Genomic DNA, 26,964 nt, shown 5'->3' with positions numbered 1-26,964 from the left:
GATCGCTTACTTCTGCTTTAACTCAAGTAAATGAAATTCTAATCTCCAGATACATTTTAGAAATTTCAAAAACTCATCATCAAGGTCAAAAATCAACTAGTGACTTTTTATTTCACACAAAAAAACAAAAAAATCGGATCATGTGAAGTTAAAAAGAACTAAAGGAACTTGACTCTCTAAACTTTGTGAGTTCTGTTCACACTTTTCCTCACAGAAGATGAATAATAACGATGAGCTGTAAAAATACAACTTAAAAAAAAAACATGCAACAGTTAAAGGTGCAGGTGTTTTTACTGTGAACTCATCACAACATTTCCATTGAGGTTCAACTTGACAAAAACACTTTTTTTTCCCTCTGTGTGTGCGCGTAGTTGGAAAACACACACACACACACATACACACTCAGTGGCAGAGTGAAGTGATGTGCGCTGCTACAACAGAGTGAATCAGTCTCAAGTCAGACTTTACGTACCGACCGGCAGCTCAACACCTGCAAAAAAAACACAGCAACTGCATTTGAACAAAAAGTTTACATGAATTTCGGCTTTTTAAGACAATAAAAACCTATAATTTTGAGACACACATGGTTATACAGGATATAAAGATATATTTCTTGCTTTCTCTTCCAGGTTCATTGGATTTATTTTTGTTCTTACATATGGACTTTGTTTCCCTTTTGAACAACTAGTGAGCAGCTACATTTTTTGTTGTCTCATAAAATCAAGTGATGGAAAGCCAAATAAAGTTCAGTTTTACATCTTATTTTGAAAAATCTTCATTAGACATTTCACACACATACTTTTTTCATCTCACACATTTCCATTTTCCATTAAATGACATTAAACCTGGAGCTCGAGACCCTTTAAGATGCTTATCTCTGCAGCTTTTGAACATGAGATGTGATTAAATTAAATTAAAGGGATAGTTCAACATTTTGGCAAATTGGCCCATTGCCATAATCCCTATAGTCATAGCAGTAGGTTTGTTACCTTTAATTGTTGGTGCAAACTGTTTTTAGAACGGCGGAGCAGAGCCGCGAGCTGCTCAGAGCTACGCTACGGAAGCTCATGGGATTTCTTGGTTTCCCTCATCAAACTCATCAAATACACAATCCAACAACTCCACAACGCTCTGGTGGACAAGTTGTGACCTGCACATTCACCACGCTATGAGATAATAACACAACGTTACCACACAGAGTTGTTTTAGAGGGAAATTCATGCAAAACCGCTGATGCGCGTTGCCTTCAGGGACAGTTTTTCATCAAGCAGTCTCTGTATTTCCCTCTAAAACAACTCTGTCTGGTAACGTTGTGTTATTATCTCATAGCGTGGTGAATGTGCAGGTCACAACTTGTCCACCAGAGCGTTGTGGAGTTGTTGGATTGTGTATTTGATGAGTCTGATGAGGGAAACCAAGAAATCCCATGAGCCTCCGTAGCGTAGCTCTGAGCAGCTCATGGCAAAAACAGCTTGCACCGACAATTAAAGGTAACGAACCTACTGCTGTGACTATAGGGGTTATGGCAATGGGCCAATTTGCCAAAATGTTGAACTATCCCTTTAAATATAAATAATAGTACAAAATAAAAACCTGTGCATCTCCTTGTGTTTTGATAATTGTGTGCGTAGGACAGCGACCCTGTGACCCTTACCGTCCTGATCGACCTTTTGGACGGGCTCCGAAGGCGCCGAGGCCTCGCTGCAGCCGTACATGTTCTCTGAAAACACTCTGAACTGGTACTTTTGTCCGTCTTGCAAATCAAAAACCGGGTAACGGGGGGAGTGCAGTTTGACTGCCGCGTTGATCCGCTGCCACGCTCCAGTGCCTGCTATGCACTGTGGGGGGGAGGGGAGTGGGAGTGGGAGGGAGAAGGAACAGCGATGTGCGATGATGAAGTTGGATATGATGTGATGTGATGTTGCATCGTTGGAGCTCAGGTTGGTTTCACTTTGACCAGACAGAACTGACTGTTTACATGTTGATCTTTCAAAATAAAATAATCTGATTATGATTTGGAGATATAATCGATTTGTATAATTATTGTATAACTGTACACATTTAACATTAAGTGACATTTTTATTACTACAAACCTGCACATAACTTATCACTTCTTGTATAGCCTACTTTGTCACTCTTTACTACTGGATTGTATATATATATATATATATATATATATATATATATATATATATATATATATATGCATCTTTATTTCTGTATTTATTATTAAAGAAAAGTTTCTAATAAGGTAAGAAGTTTCACAGAAGAACAAAAATGACCTGTGAAATATTTCAAATAATTTAAATATGTAAACAAAACAAAACAAAACAAAAACACCTGTAAAGATCATTAATTGCAAAGATTTGTAGCACTTTTTGGATCTGTAAATCTGTGTCTTTCATTTTATTTGTTAATTGCTCACTTTTATATAATTAAATTTTGTATTATCACTTAGTCCTGACACTGTGAAGACGACCATTGTTGGTTTTATAGGGTAGGCATTTCTATAAGGCTTTTCTGGCCTCCAACCTCTCCTGCACAATGTTTAATATTATTTTCATTGTTTAACGTGCAAATAAACTAATGTAATCTAAAGTGAGGGTCCATGTATGGATTTGTATTTTCATATTATAATATATGGTTTTTCATATGAATATTTCATATTTATATCATATCATTTCATGTAAGCTTCTGGATGATCTGAATTTCCCTCCTAGGGATTAATGAAGCATTTTCTATTCTATTCTATTCTATTCTATTATATTCTATATTCATATTTAGCACTAACTGCAATTAATTGGAGCCCCAACGATGCAGGTACAGTTACATGTGTTTGTAGTGTTACAGCATAAAAAGCTCATTTAACCTCTTAAACTACAGGTGGCTGTATCTTTACAAACAGGTTCAGAAATGCATCTAAATCTATAGTGGAGTTTATTTTGAAGCACAAGCATTGAAGCGACTCAATAGTTGGATAAAAGGACAATTCAAAGGGAAATCGAGGGAGTTTAAGAGGTTAATGTCTTTTTTTTCTCTTCTTTTTAAAAAAAAAATCTTTCACTACATTGATGGAAGTGGGCGTTGGCGGAGCGCCACACACACCTTCTCGATGACGTACCACAGCGGAGCTCGTCCGCGGGGGCTGGGCGGCTTCCAGCTCAGCACCACGTACGATTTGAAAACCTCGGACGCGTGCACGTCGGTGGGCTCCCCCGGGATCGTAACGTCGTAGCCTAGATCATCAGGAGGAGTGAACGGTGCGGAGGCATCAAGGAGAAACAGAAGCTACAAGCTACTGCAGAAGTCCCACATCCGGCAGCGGATTTAAACTCTTTAAACTAACTGATGAAATCATTCCTGGTTGGTCGACAGCTGCTGTTTATCCAGATTTCCTTATGAAATGAACCTAATGTTTACCAGTTTTCAATATAGGACGAATCGCCTTGTTGTTTACAACTACTTCCGGGTAGAAAACCAGCATTTGAACAATAGTGACGGACGAGAGTTTCGCTATATATATCAAATTTTTCATGTTACTATATCACCGTTTAGACTAATCTGATGTTTGTAAAGTCTATAAAACCAGTGATTGGACAAACATTACTATTTACGTGTGCACATTTTTGTAATTAGTCATGGTTATCATAGATTAGCCGGGCTAACGGTTAGCTACCTGTTTAACTTTAATAACTCAGTGACTCAATAAACGGTCCATGAAAAAATATTTTCTCCAGCGGATATCTGAGTTACAACATGACTGAGCTAACTGGAGTAGTTTCATGTCGTGTCCGACAACGGGAGGGTTTTAACAGCTGACGTCCTGCTGTTAGCTTAGCTGCCGCCGTTAGCTTAGCTACCGCCGTTAGCTTAGCTACCGCCGTTAGTCAGCTGCAGCCACTGATGCTTTCTAGACACTGTGATTCCCCCAAACTGAATAAATACAACACATAGCAACACAAAACACACACACAGAAATAGTAATGTTTCTTCAATCATTTCAGATTTGTCTAAACGGTGATAGGGTGTGAAAAATACGATATATATAGCTAAACTCTCGTTCGTTACTATTGATCTCATTCAAATTACGTGCTGGTTTTCTACCCGGAAGTAGAATGTAAACAACAAGGCGATTCGGTCTATACGTGTGCAGTATTTTCAGATAGTAATTGTTCAGCTTTTTCTGAAAAAAGCTGAAAAGCTGAAAAGCTATTACAATGTGTCCAGTGCCAGAGATAAAAAGTCTATTTTTATTAGAATCACTGCACAGTTTTAGCAGCTGCGGTCGTAAGTCCTTATTTTAGTTTAGTTTAATATCATGTTTCAGCTTTTTAAAAAGAAAGATTAAAAAGAACGACATGACGTTCAGCTTTTTTTTAATAACAGAGTCACTTAAGAGCTCTGAGCAGCTGAAGCTCATTTGCAGTAAAATGTGGGACTTCTACAACGGCCTTGTGTAAAATTGAACAAACGCGAACGTTATTTTTTAGTTTTTGAGTCAAAGGTTTGTGTTAAAGTGAAAAAGGCCAAACGACACACACTGTGGAGTAAGAAGAAAACGTCTTGAAGGGATAGGGTATTAAAGGGGGAAAAAACGGTTTATTGGGTTTAATAGACCGAAAATGAAGGAGCTGCTGTTAGATTAAAGGGACGGGATGGATGGGAGGAGATGAGGAAAGGGTTTGTGGAGTTAAATCCAGGATGTTACGGAGAAATTATTAGTTTTGAGTTGACACAACAGATGTTTGGTCTGTTTTCTATGTGTTTATCTGTGGTTTGATTTATTTTTGTAAAGTTTTGATGTGTTCATAGCGTCATGGAGTGAAGAGAAGCCTGGAGGAAGGATAATTACAAATCTGAACAAGAAAATTATTCATATGTTAATGTCAATCTGGGAATTTAAGAGAAAATAATCAAGAATTTCTACAAAAAATGTTGAGTGTGATGTTTTTCTTTTTCAGAATTACAAGTTGAATCTTCGTAAATTGTTTTATAACTTTTATTTTTTGGTAATTTGCAGAATCTGTTGAGGGTTTTTCCATTCAGTTATTTCAATGAAAAGTAGAAATCTTTGGGAACATTTTTTTTATTTCCCGCTGCATTAGAACTGTTAAGATTAAGATTAAGACTGGGGGGTTTGTTGAACTTGTTAGTGTTTGGTCTGTGTGTGAGATCAACAGGAAGTGGTTTTAAAGGATTAACTGCAGATATCTGACCCCAGATCAGTGTCTGAGTCACTACTGTACCTTCCAGATCATCGTCCTTCAGCACTATGTCGTATTTCCCTTCGATTTTAACCACTGTTTCAGGACAACAACAACGACAGATAGAGTTAGAAACGCTGGTCCCCTCGCCGCCGCCTGGCTCATGTATTTACCTTCGTCGGTACCTAGCAGCCTCTCGTGCTCGTCGGCGCTCATCGCGATCACTTTCTCCGTCTTGCGGGACGGCCTGCTCGTGCCGGCGCTGTTCACGGCCCGGACCCTGAAGTGGTAGGAGTGGCCCTTGCTCAGGCCGTGGACCGGGTATTTGCAAACCTTCACCGGGGCGTCGTTGCACTGGACCCAGGTGTCGCTGCCGGCTTCACGCCTGCACACGAGGAGGCAGCGGGTGAGTCTCAGCTTCATCTCAACAACCAACACTTTTAATATATGGACAGGGTCAGGTCAATATTATCTTACTTTTGTCATTCAGACCTTTTATGGACAATTAATTAAGGGTAATAAAGGGTTTTGTTTGTGTTTATATCTCATATAATTTAACTTCATCACCAGTGTGGTAACACTTTACAATAAGGGTCCCTTAATTAACGTTAGTTAGTACATTATTAAGCATTAATTAATATATTAACAATCATTATAAATGTATTACATAGGATTAGGAAACACATTAATTAATGTAGCCTATTAGTAAGCAGTTAATTAATGTTTACTACTTAAAGTTAGTAAATAAATGGGTAACACTTTACAATAAGGGTCCCTTAATTAACGTTAATTAGTACATTATTAATCATTAATATATAAACTAATGTGTTAATTAATGCTGAGTAATGCATACACAATGATAACTAATAACATAATTCAACTTTTAAATTTATTTACTAACTTTAAGTAGTAAATATTCATTAACTGCTTACTAATAGGCTACATTAATTAATGTGTTTCCTAATCCTAAGTAATACATAATAATGATTGTTAATATATGAATTAATGCTTAATAATGTACTAACTAACGTTAATTAAGGGATCCTTATTGTAAAGTGTTACCAACGGTTATGTTCTATTGTTTTTTATAATGCTAAAAAGGTTTTTGTGATTTACGCATTTCAAAACATTGTAATTATATCTTTCAATATGTTGTCTGCAGAATCCAACTCTACTTTTTGAAAAGAAGAAGAAGAGGTAAGATAAAAGTAAAAGTAAAATCACAATTTTCTTAAAAAATAAAGTAACTTTTCAATATCAAAAATCTAAAAGTAAAATTTAAACAGAATAAAACCCAGCAATACTAAAAATGAAAAAAAATTGTCCTCTCTAATAAACAACTATTCATTTCATTTTTAATTCATGCCTAAATCACTTCTTTGACTAAATAACTAATAATCACTCTATTAATTATCAAAGAGACAAAGAAAACGGCGCCAAACAGCCCAAAATAAAATAAATATATTCACTTTAAAGTGACAAAAAGAGAGAAATGCTGTAAATCATGATGGAAAAGATGGAACCAGATAATATTATAAACATCTTTTTTTAAATAACGTTGATAAATGTGTGTTCATGTGCCAACTCTATTTAAAGAAAAACACTGACCGATCAACAAAGTATCCGGTGATTGGCGCCTCGTTGACGGTGTTGGGTGGTTTCCAGGCAACCATGACGTAGTCGGAGTTGACGTCGAACGCCTTCAAGCTCATCGGAGCGCCAGGGGCCCCGGGTGCAGAGGGAGCGGCGTCTGAGGGGCCGAGGAAACAAAAGATGGAGGATGAAGAAGGAAGCAACAGATTCAAGGAAATAAAACATATTTGATTGAATAGAACTGAATCTATTTCCTTCGATTGTGTTTTATTTGGTCTTTTAAAGGGATAGTAGCATTTTTTTAAAGTGGGGTTGTATGATCTACAAATAGCCCCTAAGTACTTTAATTGCAGTAGAAGACTCTCTGCACTCCTCCCGTTAGCAACGCCAGCCCATAATAGCCCTGCCCAGAGATTTACAACATACAGTGTTGTGAACAGACCCAAAGAAACGGCCTATTTTCACGGCCTAAAAGAGGTTTTACCTGAAAAAAAAAATACACAGTTCCATTGTTCGCTATAATATAATTTTTTCCAGCCCTTCAAAGTGCAGGAAAAATGCGGTTTTTATTTGGACCTAACCACGTAATCAAGTGTCCCTCCGCCCAGGGTTAGCGCCCGCCGATCAGCAGTTGGTTAGGTCTTTTAGGCCGTGAAAATAGGCCGTTTCTTTGGGTCTGTTCACAACACTGTATGTTGTAAATCTCTGGGCAGGGCTATTATGGGCTGGCGTTGCTAACGGGAGGAGTGCAGAGAGTCTTCTACTGCAATTAAAGTACTTAGGGGCTATTTGTAGATCATACAACCCCACTTTAAAAAAATGCTACTATCCCTTTAACAAATGTCCTAAACTTGAGACGGTAGCAAGGACACCGGTGCTGCTGAGCTGTGTCGTGTCGTGTTGAGGCACATTCACTGAGCAGGTTTGGTGAGAACTGACTGAGCTCAGATCAGTTGAATGAGTCTGTCCTGTGCTGCGGATGTGACCTTTAAAAAAAGGCGCTGAGATTTGGCTCGAGTCCTAAAAACTCGACTCAGACCCACACAGCCGTTATTAATGACACAGGTGGAGGCAGGGAGGAGGTGTGGCCAAATCATTATTATTATCATGAGTAGTTAAAAAAAAGAAAATTGATATAGAAATTTTAAAATTCATCAATTTGTTTAACTTAATTGGTAACAATGCACGAAACGTCTGTTGGACCAGATGTTGCTAAAAGCTAAATATTTTTGATTTTGTCAGATTAAATCAAGAGTAGAAGTGAAACTGTGACGTTTTGAGTCTCTGAAGGTGAAGTCGTTGCTGCTTTCAGCTTTAAAAACCAACAGGTTTCACTGTTTGTGCTGATTAAAGTTTCATATAGAGTCATAAGAGTTCAATATGTATTTAAAAAGTTAATAAATGTGAATAAATAGAATGCAAAAAAATAAGGATAAATGTTTCTAAAAACTGTCATTGTGAAATAATCTTGGTTAAATATCTTGATGTGAGGTCATTTTATTTTCAAAGCATCTGGTCACATGATGGATTGTACTTCTGTTTCATTTTTTAGTTGTCTGACTGACAATAGTAGCGATATTATGGACCTTTATGTTTTTATTTTTGGTAGTTTTCACTGTGTCTTATGGTTTTATGATGTTTTCGGTGGAAGTGGGGAAAATAAAACAGAAAAGTCAAGAAGAAAGTCTGTCTGAACCGAGGTTTCCTGTTGGACCAGTGGAGCTGCGTCACCATTAATGTATTTAAACTTAAAGGGATAGGTTCAACATTTTTGGCAAATTGGCCCATTGCCATAATCCCTATAGTCATAGCAGTAGGTTCGTTACCTTTATTTGTTGGTGCAAGCTGTTTTTAGAACGGTGGAGCAGAGCCGTGAGCTGCTCAGAGCTACGCTACGGAGGCTCATGGGATTTCTTGGTTTCCCTCATCAAACTCATCAAATACACAATCCAACAACTCCACAACGCTCTGGTGGACAAGTTGTGACCTGCACATTCTCCACGCTATGAGATAATAACACAACGTTACCAGACAGAGTTGTTTTAGAGGCAAATTCATGCAAAACTACTGATGCGCGTTGCCTTCAGGGACAGTTTTTCATCAAGCAGTCTCTGTATTTCCCTCTAAAACAACTCTGTCTGGTAACGTTGTGTTATTATCTCATAGCGTGGTGAATGTGCAGGTCACAACTTGTCCACCAGAGCGTTGTGGAGTTGTTGGATTGTGTATTTGATGAGTTTGATGAGGGAAACCAAGAAATCCCATGAGCCTCCGTAGCGTAGCTCTGAGCAGCTTGCGGCTCTGCTCCGCCGTTCTAAAAATAGCTTGCACCGACAAATAAAGGTAACGAACCTACTGCTATGACTACAGGGATTATGGCAATGGGCCAATTTGCCCAAAATGTTGAACTATCCCTTTTAAAGAGAGGGGGGTGTCCAACCTGAGACGAACAGGTAGGCGCTGTGCTCGGCGGTGCCGTCCTTGGTGAAGATGCGGAGGGTGTAGAGACCCTCGTCGTCCTTGGCCAGGTGGGGCAGCGTCAGGCGGGCAGCGCCTCCGCCCACCTTCATCTCCGCCAGTTTACTGGGCTTCAGCAGATGATCTACAGAGGGAACAGAGAGTTCATCAGCCATTACTGTCTCTCATTAGGGTTGCAGGGTTGCAAATTTCCAGTAAATTTCCGGTAAATTTCCAGAAACTTTCCATAGGAAATTAAAGGAATAGTAGCATTTTTTAAAGTGGGGTTGTATGATCTACAAATAGCCCCTAAGTACTTTAATTGCAGTAGAAGACTCTCTGCACTCCTCCCGTTAGCAACGCCAGCCCATAATAGCCCTGCCCAGAGATTTACAACATACATTGTTGTGAATGGACCCAAAGAAACGGCCTATTTTCACGGCCTAAAAGAGGTTTTACCTGAAAAAAAATTATTATTGTTATTGCTATTATGGGCTGGCGTTGCTAACGGGAGGAGTGCAGAGAGTCTTCTACTGCAATTAAAGTACTTAGGGGCTATTTGTAGATCATACAACCCCACTTATAAAAAAAATGCTACTATCCCTTTAAGCTGGGGAATTTTGGAAATATTCCAAATTCAAAACTTTCCATGGGAATTATGGGAATTTATGGGAATTCACTGGAAATTGGGAGTAATTGAAACAAACTGTATCATATCCAAACATAAATGTAAATATTTTGTTTTGTCATAAGCAGACATCTATGCAAAATAATACAATTAAAAAACATGACATTTCAACAGATTTATTTGTGAGTAGAACTTCATCAAGTTTTAATTCTTGTATGAACAATGAATTATTTTACTGAACAACAAAAACATGAATGTTGAGTAAAATATTACTCCTCCCACCTCCCCCACCCAATCAAAAAGTAAAAGGAGCCCCCCTCCCTCCAAAAACAATATATTTTCTCCAACTATATTTAAGTTCCCTGTTAAGTGCCAACCTTCAATTTGGTAAATTTAGGATTTTTCCCGTTTATTCCCAATACATTCCCGTTAATTCCCATGGAAAGGAATTTTGCAACCCTATCTCTGATGCATCAAACACACACACACAGAGGATAAAGGTGCGTCTCACCATCTCGGTACCACTGGGCGAGCGGCGGGACGTTGGGCAGGTCGGGCACCACCACCATGGTGGCCACCAGGCTGATGGCGCCGCCCTCCACGCCAAAGGACACGGAGAAGCGGTCGAGCAGCGTGACCTCCAGCTTACTGGGGTGGATCTCCGTCAGGTGGGGCACTGGACGACAACAAGGAAACTTTATTTATTTAACATCTTAACAAATCGACAATGTTACAATGTTAATTTTGTATTTTTGCATGATTCTTAAAGGGATAGTTGAATATTTTGGTAAGTCATCCTATCGCCATAATCCCTATAGTCATAGCAGTAGGTTCGTTACCTTTAATTGTCGGTGCAAGCTATTTTTAGAACGGTGGAGCAGAGCCGTGAGCTGAGATAATAACACAACGTTACCAGACAGAGTTGTTTTAGAGGCAAATGCGTAGCCGGAACTACATTATAGACACAGCTGCTGGGTGGAGAGATTTCAAAAGCGCAAGTAGTTCCAAATATTTGCTTCTTATATACGTTATTATTTCATAGCGTGGTGAATGTGTAGGTCATAACTTCTTCACAAGAGCATTTTGGGCGTTGGATTGTGTGTTTGATGATTTTGATGAGGAAAAGGCGAAAGTACCATTTCGTGAGCAGCTCGCATCTCTGCCCCGCTGATCTAGAAAACAGCTTGCAGTGACAATTAAAGGTCGTGAACCTACTCCTACTACTATGACAATAGGGATTATGGTGATAGGCGAATTTGCCAAAAATGTTGAACTATCCCTTTAACGCTAATTAAAGCTTCTCTGCTGTTGTTTAATCTTCGTTATCCCACTCTCTGAACAACCAGGAGCTGAAACTCTCCCTGTGGTCACACACTCCTGGTGTTTTTTTGTTTTGTTTTTTTACACCGTCTGGCTCTTGAACAACTCCTCACAATAGTTTCCACTGCTTATCACTATCAGGCTCTCACATGCACCGACGCCCGCAGGCAGCCAAATGATCCCATGTGATGCTGCTGCTGCTGCTGCTGCTGCTTCATGTGTGACTGACTGGGCCTGACTCCACACTGCAAAATCTCAAAATCCTTCCAAGAATATTTGTCTTATTTCTTGTCAAAATGTCTCATTTCTAGTCAAAACTAAACTCTTTTCACTTAAAATAAGACTCATCACCTAAAAATCTACTTGTTTTTAGATAATTGCCATTTGTTTCAAACAAATTTTCACTTGAAATAAGTAGAAAAATCTGCCAGTGAAACAAGTTTTTTCTGCTTGTAATAAGAAAGAAAAACTTGATCCACTATCAGATTTGTCTACTTATTTCAAGTGAAAATAGGCTTGAAAGAAGTAAAAACTGTTAGTCTTAAGTCTAAAAACAAGCTACTTTTTAATGTGATTAGTCTTATTTTTATTATAATGAGATTTGTTTTGACTAGAAATGACATTTTGACTAGAAATAAGACAAATATTCTTGGTAAGATTTTGAGTTTTTGCAGTGCAACCAAAAAATATAAAATAAAACAGCACCTCAGTGACCATGATCCTCTCACCTAGGCCGAGCTGGCAGGACTCTCCGGTTCCTGAAGGTCCTGAGCAGAAAACAAGTCATGATCACACAGAGGGAAACATGATGATGATGATGATGATGATGAAGCAGTGACGGAGTGACGGAGCGACTTACTCTTCACAGTGACCATGGCCTTGCTGCTGGCCGTCCCGTACTGGTTGGTGGCCACGGCGCTGTACTCGGCCGTGTCACTCACCACACACCTGCAGCAGCACAACAGACACTATGGGGTTAAACAGCTTTCAACAGTCCAGATGTGGTACAGATGCTTATTTAAAGTCCCTGTGACTTTTCATTTAGTGTTGATTTTAGCGGCCCCTGTGGACGAAAGCGGCGGAATGAAGACTGCATTTCTCACTGTCATGAAGACGTTTGTCTGGCCGGGGTGTGTAGATTTATTTTAAAAACGTCGGAAAGAAGACGGGACTTGCTTTTTTTTTTTTTAGCAGTGTAATGTGTCTATTCGTATCGTTTCGCCAGTGGTCCGACCCGACCATGCCTTCCAGAGGTATAGAATTAGACTACTTAGAAATAGCGTATCTTCACACTGATGGACTTTTGCGTATCCAGTTAAAAGCTCCGTACAGGGGCTTTAAGATATATATTTAATACAAATGGATTGCAGAATTTCAAAATTGCAAATTTCCATATTTCCAGTAAAACAACAAGCAGCGACAGATCAGAGCTCAGTGTTGACAACATTTAGGTTACAAAGCGTTTTAGGGGAAAATTTGATCAGTTTGACTGAATATAATAATTTTTCAGACATAAAAACAGACATTCCTCTGCACTTTAAGTACACAGTGTTAACTTTTAATATTTATTAGTATTTCAACTTGGAAAATGGTATTTATTGATTGTGTCTCCTATATGAATGTGACTGTTTTATTGTACAGTGACAATAAAGCATTCAGTTCAACTCAACAGTGTTCTCCATGGTCAATACAGGAGGGAAAGTTTGATGTTTAGAGGCTGGGTACGGAGCGTTTTAAACAACTCGGTTATTACTGTGATAATTGAACAGAAACGACCTCCATCATTATCTCAGGTTTAGTTTTAGAGACAATGAAGACAAACTTGAATCTCCACCTTGTCATCGCATCGCTCCATCATAGTTTAACGTTACATCAGTTTATCTTGTTTCACAGAGTATGGAACATCGAGTACGTGTTGGAAAAAAGGTCACGTTAATGTTTGACGACCTGAAATCTCCATCAGGTCCAGCTGAAAGTATGAACCACAAGTTCCCTCACGGTGTTACAGAGATATAACGTTCACAAGACCTAAAACACAATGTGTAACCTTGACCTTTGACCTTTGGAAGTCTAATCACTCCACCCCTTCAACTCCTTGTGGATTTTTGTGCCCAATTTCAAGAACTGCTGCTCTGACTGTCGCTAAAGTGGAGGTTATTAAAACATAAACACCTTTACAGACTTGCTTTTATGTGATGTCATCCGATGATCTATTTTATCTCACAGTTTTACTCAGATGCTCTTTGTTTTACTTTACACTTTTCTTTGGTTTTAACTCTTTTATCCCATATTTTCTTATCTTATTGTATCTCATTTCATTTGTTGTATATATACCCCCTTTTATTTATTTATTTTTTATAATTTGAGTCCTCCCTGGTCTCAATCTGTTGTTGGGCTCTTTGTTTTATTGCCTGTGTTGCTGTATCGCTTGGGCGACCTCCTATGGTTTTATATGGCATTTGTGACTTGTCTCTTCTACAGTATATTGTTTTGTGAAGCACTTTGTAAACTTGTGCTATATAAATAAAGTTATTATTATTATTATTATGACTTTTTATGCACCTAGAAAAACACATAATGACTGTTTATTCTGTGTTTTCACTTTTACAAAAAGGGATCAGCAGCTTTAGTATCTTTATTTTCTGGATTATTCTTCTTTGTTGAACACACGTCACTACAGTAAGTTACAACATTAAAAAACCAGTGACTGGGGTTTAATATGTGGCTGAAAAAGACAACCTTTCAGTCTGTTAATGAGGCGATCTGTCAGTGTGAAAGCTGGGAGGAGAGAAGTGGTCGTTACGTAACATCCACATTTAACTTGTCAGACAAAAAAAGAAAAAAAGAGATCATCTTAAAATCCTGTCAGTGTCGGTGTGTGAGCAGCTGAGCTCTTTCTTTCCTCAACAACAACAACACAACACAACAGCGTCTCTTCAAGGTCAGGACAGCGAACGCCTCCTCCTCCTCCTCCTCATTCATCTTTTTTTAAAGAAGTGACCTCAGTGACAAGACGGCGCTCGAACCGAAGAAGAGGAGCCCGAGTGAGTCCCAGGGTGAGAATAGAAGGAAGAAATGTGACCTTCACCCTGGACCGAACTATTTTAACTGTGCATGCATTTCCTCAGCTGTGTGGGTGTGTGTATGTGAGGAGGGGGGAGGGGATGAGAGGGGGGTGTGGGGGGGCATGAACTCTACAGTCTGTGCTCTGCTGCTAACAGAGCGTCTCCTTCTGCTGCACTTGGAGTGGGAAAAGCCATAAGTTTGACAAAGTTATAGCACTGCAAAAACTCAAAATCTTTCCAAGAATATTTGTCTTATTTCTTGTCAAAATGTTTCATTTCTAGTCAGAACTAATCTCCTTCCACTTAAAATAAGACTCATCACCTAAAAATTAACTTGTTTTTAGATCATTTTACTTCTTTCAAACTAATTTTCAAAAGCAGCAAGTTCTTTGTGCTTGTAATAAGAAAGAAAAACTTGCTCCACTGTCAGATTTGTCTGCTTATTTCAAGTGAAAATATGCTTGAAAGAAGTAAAACGTGTCTAAAAACAAGCTACTTTTTAATGTGAGGAGTCTTATTTTACATGTAGCCTAATGAGATTTGTTTTGACTGGAAATGACATTATGCCTAGAAAGAAATAGGTCAAATATTCTTGGTAAGATTTTGAGTTTTTGCAGTGAGGAGCATTAACGTCACCGGCTGTGTAATGTAATGTAATGTAATGTAACTGATGACAGAGGATATTCACAGACAGAGAGGGAGAGAGAGAGAGCAAGGCAAAGGAGCGAGAGAGAGCAGTGGGAGGAATTCGTGGCTCGAATGACGCAAAGGTCAGCGCTTCAACACGAACAGCTGAGGAGTCTTGAAGATGACGAACAGACCTGACAACCCTGCTCTCCCTCCCTCTGCTCCACCCTGTTTCCTCATCTGACGTCAAAATTAAGATCAAGTGGCAGAAATCTAACTTTAAAGGGCTACACCAACATTTTTTTTTCGTGTCTTGCCTCACTCCCGAGTCCATGACCAGCAGATAGACACCATCCTTTCGACTGTGCGTGCAGTAACAAGGGAGATAGAGCCGTATCGCCCGTAATTAGCTTAGCTCAAATGCTGGAAGTGTATGGGTAGCGTTAGCCTGCCTCCTACCCGAGCCGAAATCATCAGTCAGAAGTTGATTTCATTTTAGCTCTAAACTCTGTAAATATATCACTTTATCAACATTTCAAACATTTTTAGGCGAGAAAGTAGCCGCTTAGATCAGCAGTGTGTTGCTAATTGGTCTATTTTGTTCAGACGAATTCGGCGCTACTCAAGCTAGCCGCTTGAGGGGGGGGGCACCCAAAAGTAACAAAAATGAAGGCTGTCATTGACCGCTTTCTTGAATATTCATTGTACAGTTACACACTGTTTACAGCATGTCTTCATCTTGCTTTTATTGGCCACATTGAATCTTTCACCTTGTAAGCAAGATGGCTATGGCCTTTCCACTTGTCAATATTAAATAATATATAACCAATCAATAATGAACTCTATCTTGTAAATAACAAGTCTTAGCAGAATAAGCAACGCAATAAATTCTCAAAGTGGACTCATCACCTAAAAAAGAACTTGTTTTTAGATCATTTTCACTTGTTTCAAACAAATTTTCACTTGAAATAAGTAGAAAATTCTGCCAGTGAAAGCAAGTTTTCTTACCCAGTAGTTAGCGCTCAGCTCTGTACAAACATCTCAGTGTTTTGTGTAACAGTCAAGTCAATATATGCAGAATAACCAGAACAAGCATCACTCAAAATGGTGAAATTGAGAACAATAACAATCTTACACAATTTTCTTTATTTCCTACACAGAACACTGGGATGTTTGCTGTACACAGTTGAGCCTTAGTCAGAAGTTTGTGCTTATAGCTCTTTACAGTGAACATAGCAGTTTAATTTAATTCTGCTTTCCTAGCGACCCATGTTTTTTTAGTTTTAGTTTTCTTTTCCCTTTTTAGTGTTTACTTGAACTTAATTCATCTGTACCAGTTCTCTTTTGTCTCGCTTTCTTTTCTCACCTCTTTTCGTTTATTTATTTAGTGTTGTTATCATTACTACTACTTTTATTTTTACTACCAACATCATCCCCGTTTTTTTCATTTTTTTCCTTTCTTTTTTTTTTTTTAAATTTTGTTATTTCTATACCTTGCACAAGGTATGTGATTATTATTTCTTGACTGTGCTTCAATTATTTGTTAGATCAAGGTGAGGTCATGTTATAAGCCTTTCGGGTTTCAGACTTCACCTGCACATTTCTTTTTCGTATCTTTCTTACTAGTAGGAGAGATAAGTAAATGTTTTGTTTTATTTTTTATGTGCAAATAAATAAAGTCTAAAAAAAAAAAAGAAAAAGAAAAAAGTCAGTGGTAAAGAGCTTTACATTGCCACAAGTCAATAACCATTGGGGGGGAGGGCACACAGGGTGGCCAATCAGATTGCAAGGGGGGGAGGTGCCCCCCTGTGCCATCATGGAAGACCCGCCCCTGTTAATAAGATCATTTAGCTTTGCATTAATTCCCTCTCTTCTCCACACTTTCCTTCACGCTTTAACTAAACGTTCAGACTCTGTACTTTCTGTGCACCGGTGCATCTGTCGCTCCACATGGCAGCAGAGTCAGACATGGTGCATGAACAGAGCTGGATAATATGTGGGAAGTTATTTTCCCCCTAAAGAGCAGAAAGTTGAATGAACGCCAGAGGTGAGAAACTTTCTCTCTCTCAAGACTCATCTTCACTCAGGTGCCTCGAGCCATCTGTCAGTCTGGTATCTGGTTATTTTAATGAACTTGTGGTTCCAAGAAGTCAGCTGACATTTTCTTGCCACTGGCTAATTAACTACGGCAACGTGTAAAGTTCATTTTTAAACTTTGTAATGCTTTAAAAAGGCCTGATGTAGCAAAGAATTGCAACCAGCAGTGCACACAATCGAGCATTATGTAAGCTTTATTAAAAACTTCATGCAGTTATCTCTTCCCTGTGACCTTTGTAGAAACCCTTCACATCAAACATCTGTCAGGGCAGATGTGTCGGACTCAGACGTACCTGCTTATGATCAGACTGTGGACTCCATACTTGTTTTCAATCTTGTACTTTCCAGGGGCGCTCAGTGGGTCGACGGGCATTCCTCCTTTATACCTGTGGATAAACAAAACCATCAAAGTCATTTATTAGTGCAGAGATACACGACTCTCTGGAAACAAATGTGTTGTAGACTTAAATATAGAGGCAGCTATAGAAATTTACAAGGTGCCAACAGCTGGCAGGGTTTGTTCAGCATTGTATAGGCTAGTGGTATTCAAAGGATTAAAGGAATGCGCACAATGCTAACAAGTGTTTTTCGGGAAGATAAAGGATCAATTCTAAATTTGCTCCCTGCATTAGTACAAACACCACTGAGATTAACATGAAAATGTGAAGACACACTGAAGCTTGAGATGTCAATTTAAAGTTTAAAGGGGACACATTATGGAAATATCACTTTTTGTAGGCTCCGTAACATATATTTGGGTGTTTGTTTTGCCTTCCAGACCCCAAAATGTGAGAATTGACCAAAACATCTGTAATTTTCAGGCTCCCTAGGTGGTCCATGTGGTTTTATGAGCTTCGATTCGAATTTGCATAACCCCACCCCTACCTGGTACCGGTAGAAGGGGCGGGGCAAGCAGTGGTTCATTTGCATTTAAAGGGACAGGCACTGAAACCAGCCGTTCTGAACAGGGCTGTTTTGAGAGGATGAAAAGAGCTGTGATGTTTGATCCTTGGGGGATTTTGACCAAAACATGTCACAGATAGTATGTCTTTAAGAGACCTGGGAACTATTTTAATTTGTGTAAAGGGGGCAGAATATGTCTCCTTTAAGTAAAAAACAAAGCAGAAGCAGTTAGCTGGACATGTCTGTTGGCGGTTTACTACTAAAGAGGATGGGTCTCCTCAACCGCTTTATAATTAAACTTTTCAACACATCATTGGAGGCAGAAACAGATGAATCATCCTCTCTTTGCATGTGCTGCTGCGTTTATGTTGTAAAAACTGCAGTATACTTATTAACACTGCAAAAACTCAAAATCTTACCAAGAATATTTGTCTTATTTCTAGTCAAAATGTCATTTCTAGTCAAAACAAATCTCATTCTACTTAAAATAAGACTCATCACATTAAAAAGTAGTTTGTTTTTAGACAGTTTTTTATTTTTTTCAAGCATATTTTCACTTGAAATAAGTAGAAAAATCTGATAGTGGAGCAAGTTTTTCTTTCTTATTACAAGCACAAACAACTTGCTTTCACTGGCAGATTTTTCTACTTATTTCAATTGAAAATTAGTTTGAAACAAGTAAAATCTGTTGCTCACCCTGAGGTTTCTCCTGTTTTTCCCTGTTAAAAGGGTTTCCATGGAGTTTTTCCTCAGTCGATGTGAGGGTCTAAGGACAGAGGATGTTGCTACGATGCCATGTAAAGCCCTTTGAGACAAACTGTTTGTAAAAACGGGCTATACAAATAAAATTGCCTTGCCTTGCCTTGCCTTGCCTAAAAAATATCTAAAAACAAGTTAATCTTTAGGTGATGAATCTTATTTTAAGTGGAAAGAGGTTAGTTTTGACTAAAATTGAGACATTTTGACAAGAAATAAGACAAATATTCTTGGAAAGACTTTGAGTTTTTGTAGTGAAGATATGACTCAGACATTAGAGTCAGGTGCATGACTTCTAACTCCATAAGTTGTGATTGTTCTGACCATTTGACGATGGGCCTGGGGTGTCCCTGCACAGTGCAGAAGAGTTTGACGGGGGTCTTCTCCCACACGGTGTGGGGCCTCAGGGCCACCAGGAAGTCCGGCATCTTGGGGATGTCGTCCAACAAGTCCCCCCTCCTGCTCATCATGCCCCTAACCTGGAGAGAGTAGTGGATGTAAACATGTTATTTTTAGGGGTTTTTTTGTCTTTTGAATTCACATACTATCCTGTGCATGTCAGCATATAAGAGCTGTATTCACCTTGAACGTACTTACACTGCAAAAACTCAAAATCTTTCCAAGAATATTTGTCTTTCTAGTCTAAACGAATCTCTTTCCACTTAAAATAAGACTCATCACCTAGAAATCAACTTGTTTTTAGATCATTTTCACTTGTTTCAAACACATTTTCACTTGAAATAAGTAGAAAAATCTGCCAGTGAAAGCAGTTTTTTTGTGCTTTTGTAATAAGGAAGATAAAACTTGCTCCACTGTCAGATTTTTCTACTTATTTCAAGTGAAAATCTGCTTGAAAGAAGTAAAAAAGTGTCTAAAAACAAGCTACTTTTTAAAATGTAATGATACTTATTTTAAGTCTATTCAGATTTATTTTGACTAGAAATGACATTTTGACTAGAAATAAAACAAATATTCTTGGTAAGATTTTGAATTTTTGCAATGTGTACATTTAACCAGTTTGTTTCTATGTGTATTCCTCTCTAACTCCCAGAAGTCTGATTTAAAGATGTGCAGTCTATATCTCTATAACTTTTCTATGAAATAATGTCTTAGAAATTAGACATTTTGACTAAAAATAAGACAAATATTCTTGGTAAGATATTTGATTTTTTGCAGTGTAGAGATAAAAATAACGACAACAACTGGCGATAAAGCAGTTAGATCTTTCTATAAGCCCAACAAGAAGAGTTTAGGGTGCTATCTGTAATGAAGCAGTGGCCTCAAAGTGTTTACCATGTAGGGTTAATACCCAGACTAATAGTTTCTATGAAAAGACAACACCATTATAACATCATTCTGTCATCATCATCATCATCATCATCTCCCAGCAGACATCCTGTCAACAGTCGGCTCAGATCAGAGCGGTGAGGTCAGCAGGCAGTTGTCAGATTTTAACCTCAGCATCTTCTACTGCACAAGACACGTTCATATTTACAGCACCATTCAGAATATAGGGCCTGTTGTAGAACCCAATAATGTAATAAATCCCCGATAATGTAATAACCCCAATAATGTAATAAAAAATTTCACTTGAGTGGATTGAAAATGTAATAAAACCTGATAATGTAATAACTTCCCAATAATGCAATAAAGTGCATTTCACAATAATGTAATACACTCTTAACCAATAATAATAAAATAAAGTATTACATTATTACATTATCAGGTTAGCCTTCATTTCAAGGGACCTGATAATGAAATAATACTCCAATAATGTAATAATTTAACAGGAGATCTCCTGTTAAATTATTATTATTAATAATAATAATTATTATTATTAATATAATAATGTAATACTTTATTACATTATTGGTTAAGAGTGTATTACATTATTGGGAAATGCACTTTATTACATTATTGGGAAGTTATTACATTATCAGGTTTTATTACATTTTCAATCCACTCAAGTGAAATTTTTTATTACATTATTGGGGTTATTACATTATCGGGGATTTATTACATTATTGGGTTCTACAGGGCCTTCAAAATACACAGATTTTCTCCACAACGTCTGGGCAATAAAAATGCAGTCAATTCTAAAACCTTTAGGAGTCGTTTTTTGATTTTTGATTTAATTTTAAAAAATTAAGATGCATCAGAGACGCTCCAGACGATCTGAGAGGTTCAGAGATTTCATATCTTTAAAAAGCACTAGAAATGTAACTATTCAAAGATCAATGCACATTTGATTAATGCTCTGCAAATCTGAAGGTGATCCAAAAGGTAATTAAAGAGTCGTTAGCAGCAATTAACTCTGGTTAATGTGTCAACTGAACCAAACTGTCCTGATGAAATTAAACCATACAGTTGAGTATCGTCTGCATATTCTGAGATATTGAATGATGTCCACCTGCTGTGATGCTGCACTGATGATGTAAATTAGATTAGATTATTATTAGATTAGAAAACTTTATTGATCCCCAAGGGGAAACTGCTTTGCCACGCAATAAAAACACAAACATCACTTAACAAACAATACAAACATTTCCATACCATTGCACAAAACTTATCAACATGATTGGATACTTCATACAACAGAGTAGGCTGCTCAAAGCAAGTGATTTAAATTGATATTAATATAGGCAAGGATAAATAAATAAATATACACCTCCAGAAGATAAAAAAAACAACAACAACAACAACAACAACAACAACAACAACAACAACAATAGACAGCCGCTATTTGTGGTTAAAATATCTGACTGCTGCAGGAACAAAGGAGCGTCTGAGTCGTTCAGTAGAACACCGAGGCATCACTAACCGCTCACTGAAGGAGCTTTTAAGATCCCTAAATATATTGTGGAGTGGGTGGTTATCATAGAGGAGGACTGTTTTCAACTTGGTCCTTGTTCTCTTCTCCACTATTACCTCAAGCTTATCTGGGTTAAAACCAATCACTGAGCCAGCCCTCTTGATTATTTTATTAATCCTGTTCTTGTCGTCAATAGGTATACTGCCTCCCCAGCACAGGACAGCATAAAATAAGAAGTGAACACTATTTCGAATTAAATCAGCTACTTACCTCAATTTAATTCATTTTCCACATAAACAAACTTTGATTAGTGTCAGTTTGTATAAAATAATCAGTAATAAAACTACAACATCCACAGTGTGAAGTGTCGTCCGCTTGACTTCTCACCTCTCTCTGGATCTCCAGGCTGTCCACTTGAGCTTTAGTAGCAATCCTCATCCTGTGCAGCTCCTCCTGAATAACAGCCAGTCCTTTCCCAACATTAGTAGACACTCTCTGATACTCCTCAGTCTCCTCAGCAGTCCTAATGAGACATAAACCACATTAATCTGCCACTAATCTTGGAATCAGAAAGTTCAACAGACAGGATTAAGACGCTTGACTTCAGAGTCGCAGGGTGTCAGCCAGAAGTTAGTTATATAAATATTTCATTGTGGAAACCACCTGAACTTTCCTTCTGGAGCTTAATTGACTGTTGCACTGCAAAAACTCAAAATCTTTCCAAGAATATTTGTCTTATTTCTTGTCAAAATGTCTCATTTCTAGTGAAAACTAATCTCTTTTCGCTTAAAATAAGACTCATCACCTAAAAATTAACTTGTTTTTAGATAATTTTCACTTAAATTCACAATAAATAGAAAAATCTGCCAGTGAAAGTAAGTTTTTGTGCTTGTAATAAGGAAGACAAACTTGCTCCAGACATTTTGACAAGAAATAAGACTCATCACCTAAAAATTAACTTGTTTTTAGATCATTTTTACTTGTTTCAAACTAATTTTCACTTGAAATAAGTAGAAAAATCTGCCAATGAAAGCAGGTTTTTTGTGTTTGTAATAAGAAAGAAAAACTTGCTTTCACTGGCAGATTTTTCTACTTATTTCATGTGAAAATATCCTTGAAAAAAGTAAAAAGTGTCTAAAAACAAGCAACTTTTTATTTGATGAGTCTTATTTTAAGTAAAATGAGATTTGTTTCAACTAGAAATAAGACAAATATTCTTGGTGAGATTTTGAGTTTTTGCAGTGTGCTTTGTCTTTACTCTGCACTAACTTAATTAACGAGGCCGATGCACTCTGGGATTTTTTATTTCTTCTCCATCTCACTGTTTAATGCCGAGCGAACCGAGCCAGACACTTTGAATAAAACTACTAGACATGGAGGCAGAGAATTAATCCTGTGTGTCTGATGATTAGCGGTCCTTTGCAAAGGCAAATGTTTAAATTATCACTTTCTGAGTGTTAATTAATGTAGAAGCTCAGCAGTCTGTTTAACAAATTGGAGATCCGGACGCCACATTGACATCGGCTCTACAACTCCTACTATTCACTTGACAATTGAAAGTAATTGTCAATGAATAATTAAGTAGTATAGGACTGGAGAAATGTGCTGTCTTGACTGCGGTTAGCTTTCAGACACTGTGGTGGTTCAGTATTACCTTACGCCCTAAAATAGCCTGACATATGACAGCAGTCTGACTCACCTCTGCCGGAACACCGGTATGGTATAGGCTGGTTCCGCCATCGCCTCTGTGGCCCGGGCCTGTACCTGGCTCGCCGATTTAGAGCTGGATTTCCTGCAGAGGGGACGAGTCAATCGTTATCAAATAGCCTTAAAATGTAAAATCCAACCACACACTGCAAAAACTCAACATCTTACCAAGAATATTTGTCTTATTTCTAGTCAAAACAAATCTCATTCTACTTAAAATAAGACTCATCACAGTAAAAAGTAGCTTGTTTTTGACACGTTTTACTGCTTTCAAGCATATACTAACTTGAAATCATAGTAGAGAGTGGAGCAAGTTTTTCTTTCTTATTACAAGCACAAAAAACTTGCTTTCACTGGCAGATTTTTCTACTTATTTCAAATTAAAATTTGTTTGAAACAAGTGAAAATTGTCTAAAAACAAGTTCATTTTTAGGTGATGAGTCTTATTTTAAGTGGAAAGAGATTAGTTTGGACCAGAAATGAGACATTTTGACAAGAAATAAGACAAATATTCTTGGAAAGATATTGAGTTTTTGCAGTGCAATGAACTTTTTTTTCCTGGGTTTCAGTCTTGCGGATGCAGCTGCTGTTTTAAAATCTCCCATATTTCACCAGAGGTTGAAACTATTTACACAAAGGTTTTGCGGATTCTTCTGTAGCCTACCGGTTGTTAAATAATTTCCCTTTGAATTCTCAATATAATGCAATCCTATACTATGTGTGTGAAATTATCAACCATTACTCTATGAATTCATACTCATTTGGTTTCCAGAGAGAAAACGCTTCCATGGGTCTGTGGCCAAAACTATTGTGAAAAGTTTTGATGGTGGTCAGTGTCTGATACAAATAAAGATAGATAGACGAGTGGTGTCTACCGTTATTTAGTTTGTTTTTTTTGTCATTACTATGTTTCATCATCTTTAATATTTTGAAACAGAGAATAATATTGGTGTTGAAGTAAGCCAATGAAATCTGTAACAACAGAGAGGGGCAGGTATTATAAGTTTTCTTCATCCTGCTCCTTTTCATTCATGGTGAAAATGTGTACACAATGTATATGTGCAACTATGTGAGAATGTACATACCATGAATGAAATAAATCGAAAATGAAATGAAATGAATATTGGAATTGGACTTGGACCAAGATTTGACCCAGTTGTTGACAAATCCCCCCCCCAAAAAAACATGAACCCTTTCATTTGATTTCTTCTCAGATGAATCTGATGGAAACTGGAAGAGAAACAGACCTGAGGCCTCAGATGTAGGTCAGGCTCATGGGAGCGGCATGTGGCCTCTGACATCAGCACAACATGGCCGCCTGCTACAGGATGATCAGAACTTGTGGGGGCTCAGTTCTGGGACTTGAGGCACTTTTAGGTTCTGATTTCATCTCATCACTAGTGGTGATATAACACTACTGGATATCTAAGTCAGCAAAAAGGCCTAACTGTAGCTTGGCAGAGCCGGACTGAGAGACAGTTAGGGTGCAATTAATGCTGTGTTTAAAAGATCTACAGAAAAACACATTAGTAATAAACACTAGATCATTGTCTGTTGGGACTTGAGCTACAACACAAAGCACAATCTGCTGGCTGAAGCTGTGGAGCATGAAGTGGTGAGTGGTGGCCATTATTGACAACACTGCTCACACAGATGATGTGTTCTTAAGCCATTTTGGATTTTCTAGCTTCTCCAAACAGCTGACCATGCTCATGATTATTGCCCCTTTTCCGATTGCTGCACAGTTTTTATTTTGTTGTAACTTGAAGAAAGGTTTCAATAAACCCTCGTAAGAAAGAAGAAATGTGGAGTTTTTGTGGTTTAAGACACGCGTCAACTACACTCTCGCCCTCCATAGTTTTAGTGTGTGTGTAACGGATGTGCACTCACTCCACCCATAAAAGACGTGCTAACCAACCCGCCAAGTGGTTGTCAACCTCTTGGCGAAGAGGTTAGCATCGTCGCCTCCGGTGCGGAAGGTCGTGGGATCGATCCCCACCTAGGGCAGGCCGTGAGAAACACAACGCAGAGGGCCAGATATGACATCGGCTACAGTGGTGCTGTGACCCGGATGCCCTGGGTGGAGTGAGTTCAGCGGGGATGAGTGTAACGGATGTGCACTCACTCCACCCATAAAGGACGTGCTAACCAACCCGCCAAGTGGTTGTCAACCTCTTGGCGAAGAGGTTAGCATCGTCGCCTCCGGTGCGGGAGGTCGTGGGATCGAACCCCACCTAGGGCAGGCCGTGAGAAACACAACGCAGAGGGCCAGATATGACATCAGCTACATGTGTTTAAAAAGTAAAAAGTATGAAGGAGTATTAGGGCCAGCCAAAAAAATGGCAAAAAAAAGAAAAGAATCCAGCAGGGGGAAAAAAATCTGGCAAAACCAAAAAAAAAAAACATTGGGGGGAAAAAAAAGGCCTAACTGTAGCTTGGCAGAGCTGGACTGAGAGACAGTTAGGGTGCAAATAATGTTGTGTTTAAAAGATCTACAGAAAAACACATTAGTAATAAACACTAGATCATTGTCTGTTGGGGACTTGAGCTACAACACAAAGCAGAATCTGCTGGCTGAAGCTGTGGAGCATGAAGAGCAATGTCACCTTCTGTTAAAACTACAACACACTGAGTGGTGGCCATTATTGACCACACTGCTCACACAGAGGATGTGTTCTTCAGCCATTTTGGATTTTCTAGCTTCTCCAAACAGCTGAACATGCAGGAGCTCATCACATTTCCTGCCCACCTTGGATATCCCAAATATGAAGGACATCCATATCCCAGATACCAAGGTTATATGCCACATGAGTCTGGATCTTTTCTTTAAGCACAAACTCATCTCAAACTTTGCTGTTTGCTTACACTTCAAATTGAGGTAATTTACAGTTGTATGGATGGTTGCATTCTCACTTCCGATGCAGAAGGAAATGAGCGCTGAAGAATTTACAGTACAGTGTGGTAATGGTCAAAGATGTCAGTGAATCCACCATCCATGAAGAATAAATTGGACACATCAGTTCTGATACCCACAAGAAAGTATCTCAGGATACTATCTCACAGTTTGTTGGGTTTTTGGACTTCATTGCCCATCAAACTTTAGAATCCTTTAGGAGTTGATTAATCTGTTCTAATAATCAGAGATTTCATAATTTTACTTCGTTATGGGGCCGATCGGATCACGAAGGTCTGGCTATACTTAGCCATGAATGCTACATCAGAAGACAGATGGACAGCCAGCTAGGAAGCGAACACATAAGCAGCAGGATGATGGATCATTCAGCACCTACTGCCCGATACTCGTCGGCGTCTACAAGGCCAAGCGGCGAAAGCTGTAGCCTCCACAAAGCAGCAGGTGAACGGTGAACCTCCGTACCTTTCCGAATGCTGCTTCACAGCATGTTTATGATGATAAGCATAATCAGTTTTCACGTGGCTCACATGCTTCTTCATATGCCAGTGTATGTCTTTGGACGCCATGACTGGAACACTTCAAGGAGACCTGGCCGAGAGCACCGGGGGGGAGGTAGGGAGGTAGGGAGGTAGGGAGGTAAGGGTAGGGTGAGGGGGGAAGACCAAACGTATGTTAGCCCTGATAGCAATGCTAATATAAGTCTTTCCTTTACCATTACAGCTACTGCGGCTGTTGGGAAGTCTTCACTGCAATCATACCTCTGTACAATCAGTACAATCTAGTGGTTGTAACTTGTATTCATATTAAATAACAATGAATGATGATACAAAACCATTTCTAATGAATTTGTATTGTAAAAACCCATATGAATGTCTTTATC

General features: G+C 38.5%; 1 protein-coding gene across 1 annotated transcript in view; it reads right to left on the bottom strand.

The window, feature by feature from the left end:
* Nucleotides 1-26,964, bottom strand: part of myom2a (myomesin 2a) — a 56,687-nt gene that overhangs the window by 28,986 nt on the left and 737 nt on the right. Inside the window, exons 2-12 of the mRNA XM_083971404.1 lie at nucleotides 26,547-26,672; nucleotides 23,163-23,255; nucleotides 21,851-21,986; nucleotides 18,976-19,130; nucleotides 17,286-17,378; nucleotides 12,063-12,151; nucleotides 11,932-11,970; nucleotides 10,395-10,559; nucleotides 9,239-9,400; nucleotides 6,814-6,955; nucleotides 5,379-5,590 (exon numbers count right to left, since the gene is read on the bottom strand). Coding sequence (XP_083827530.1) covers nucleotides 5,379-5,590; nucleotides 6,814-6,955; nucleotides 9,239-9,400; nucleotides 10,395-10,559; nucleotides 11,932-11,970; nucleotides 12,063-12,151; nucleotides 17,286-17,378; nucleotides 18,976-19,130; nucleotides 21,851-21,986; nucleotides 23,163-23,255; nucleotides 26,547-26,650 — 1,390 coding nt within the window. The 5' untranslated portion in view covers nucleotides 26,651-26,672. The remainder of the gene's footprint in view (nucleotides 1-5,378; nucleotides 5,591-6,813; nucleotides 6,956-9,238; nucleotides 9,401-10,394; nucleotides 10,560-11,931; nucleotides 11,971-12,062; nucleotides 12,152-17,285; nucleotides 17,379-18,975; nucleotides 19,131-21,850; nucleotides 21,987-23,162; nucleotides 23,256-26,546; nucleotides 26,673-26,964) is intronic.

Source organism: Trachurus trachurus (genome assembly GCF_905171665.1).
Source record: "Trachurus trachurus genome assembly, chromosome: 1".
In the NCBI taxonomy this organism is placed as follows: domain Eukaryota; kingdom Metazoa; phylum Chordata; class Actinopteri; order Carangiformes; family Carangidae; genus Trachurus; species Trachurus trachurus.
Note: the sequence above shows the minus strand (reverse complement) of the source record. Positions and strands in the feature narration are given on the sequence as shown.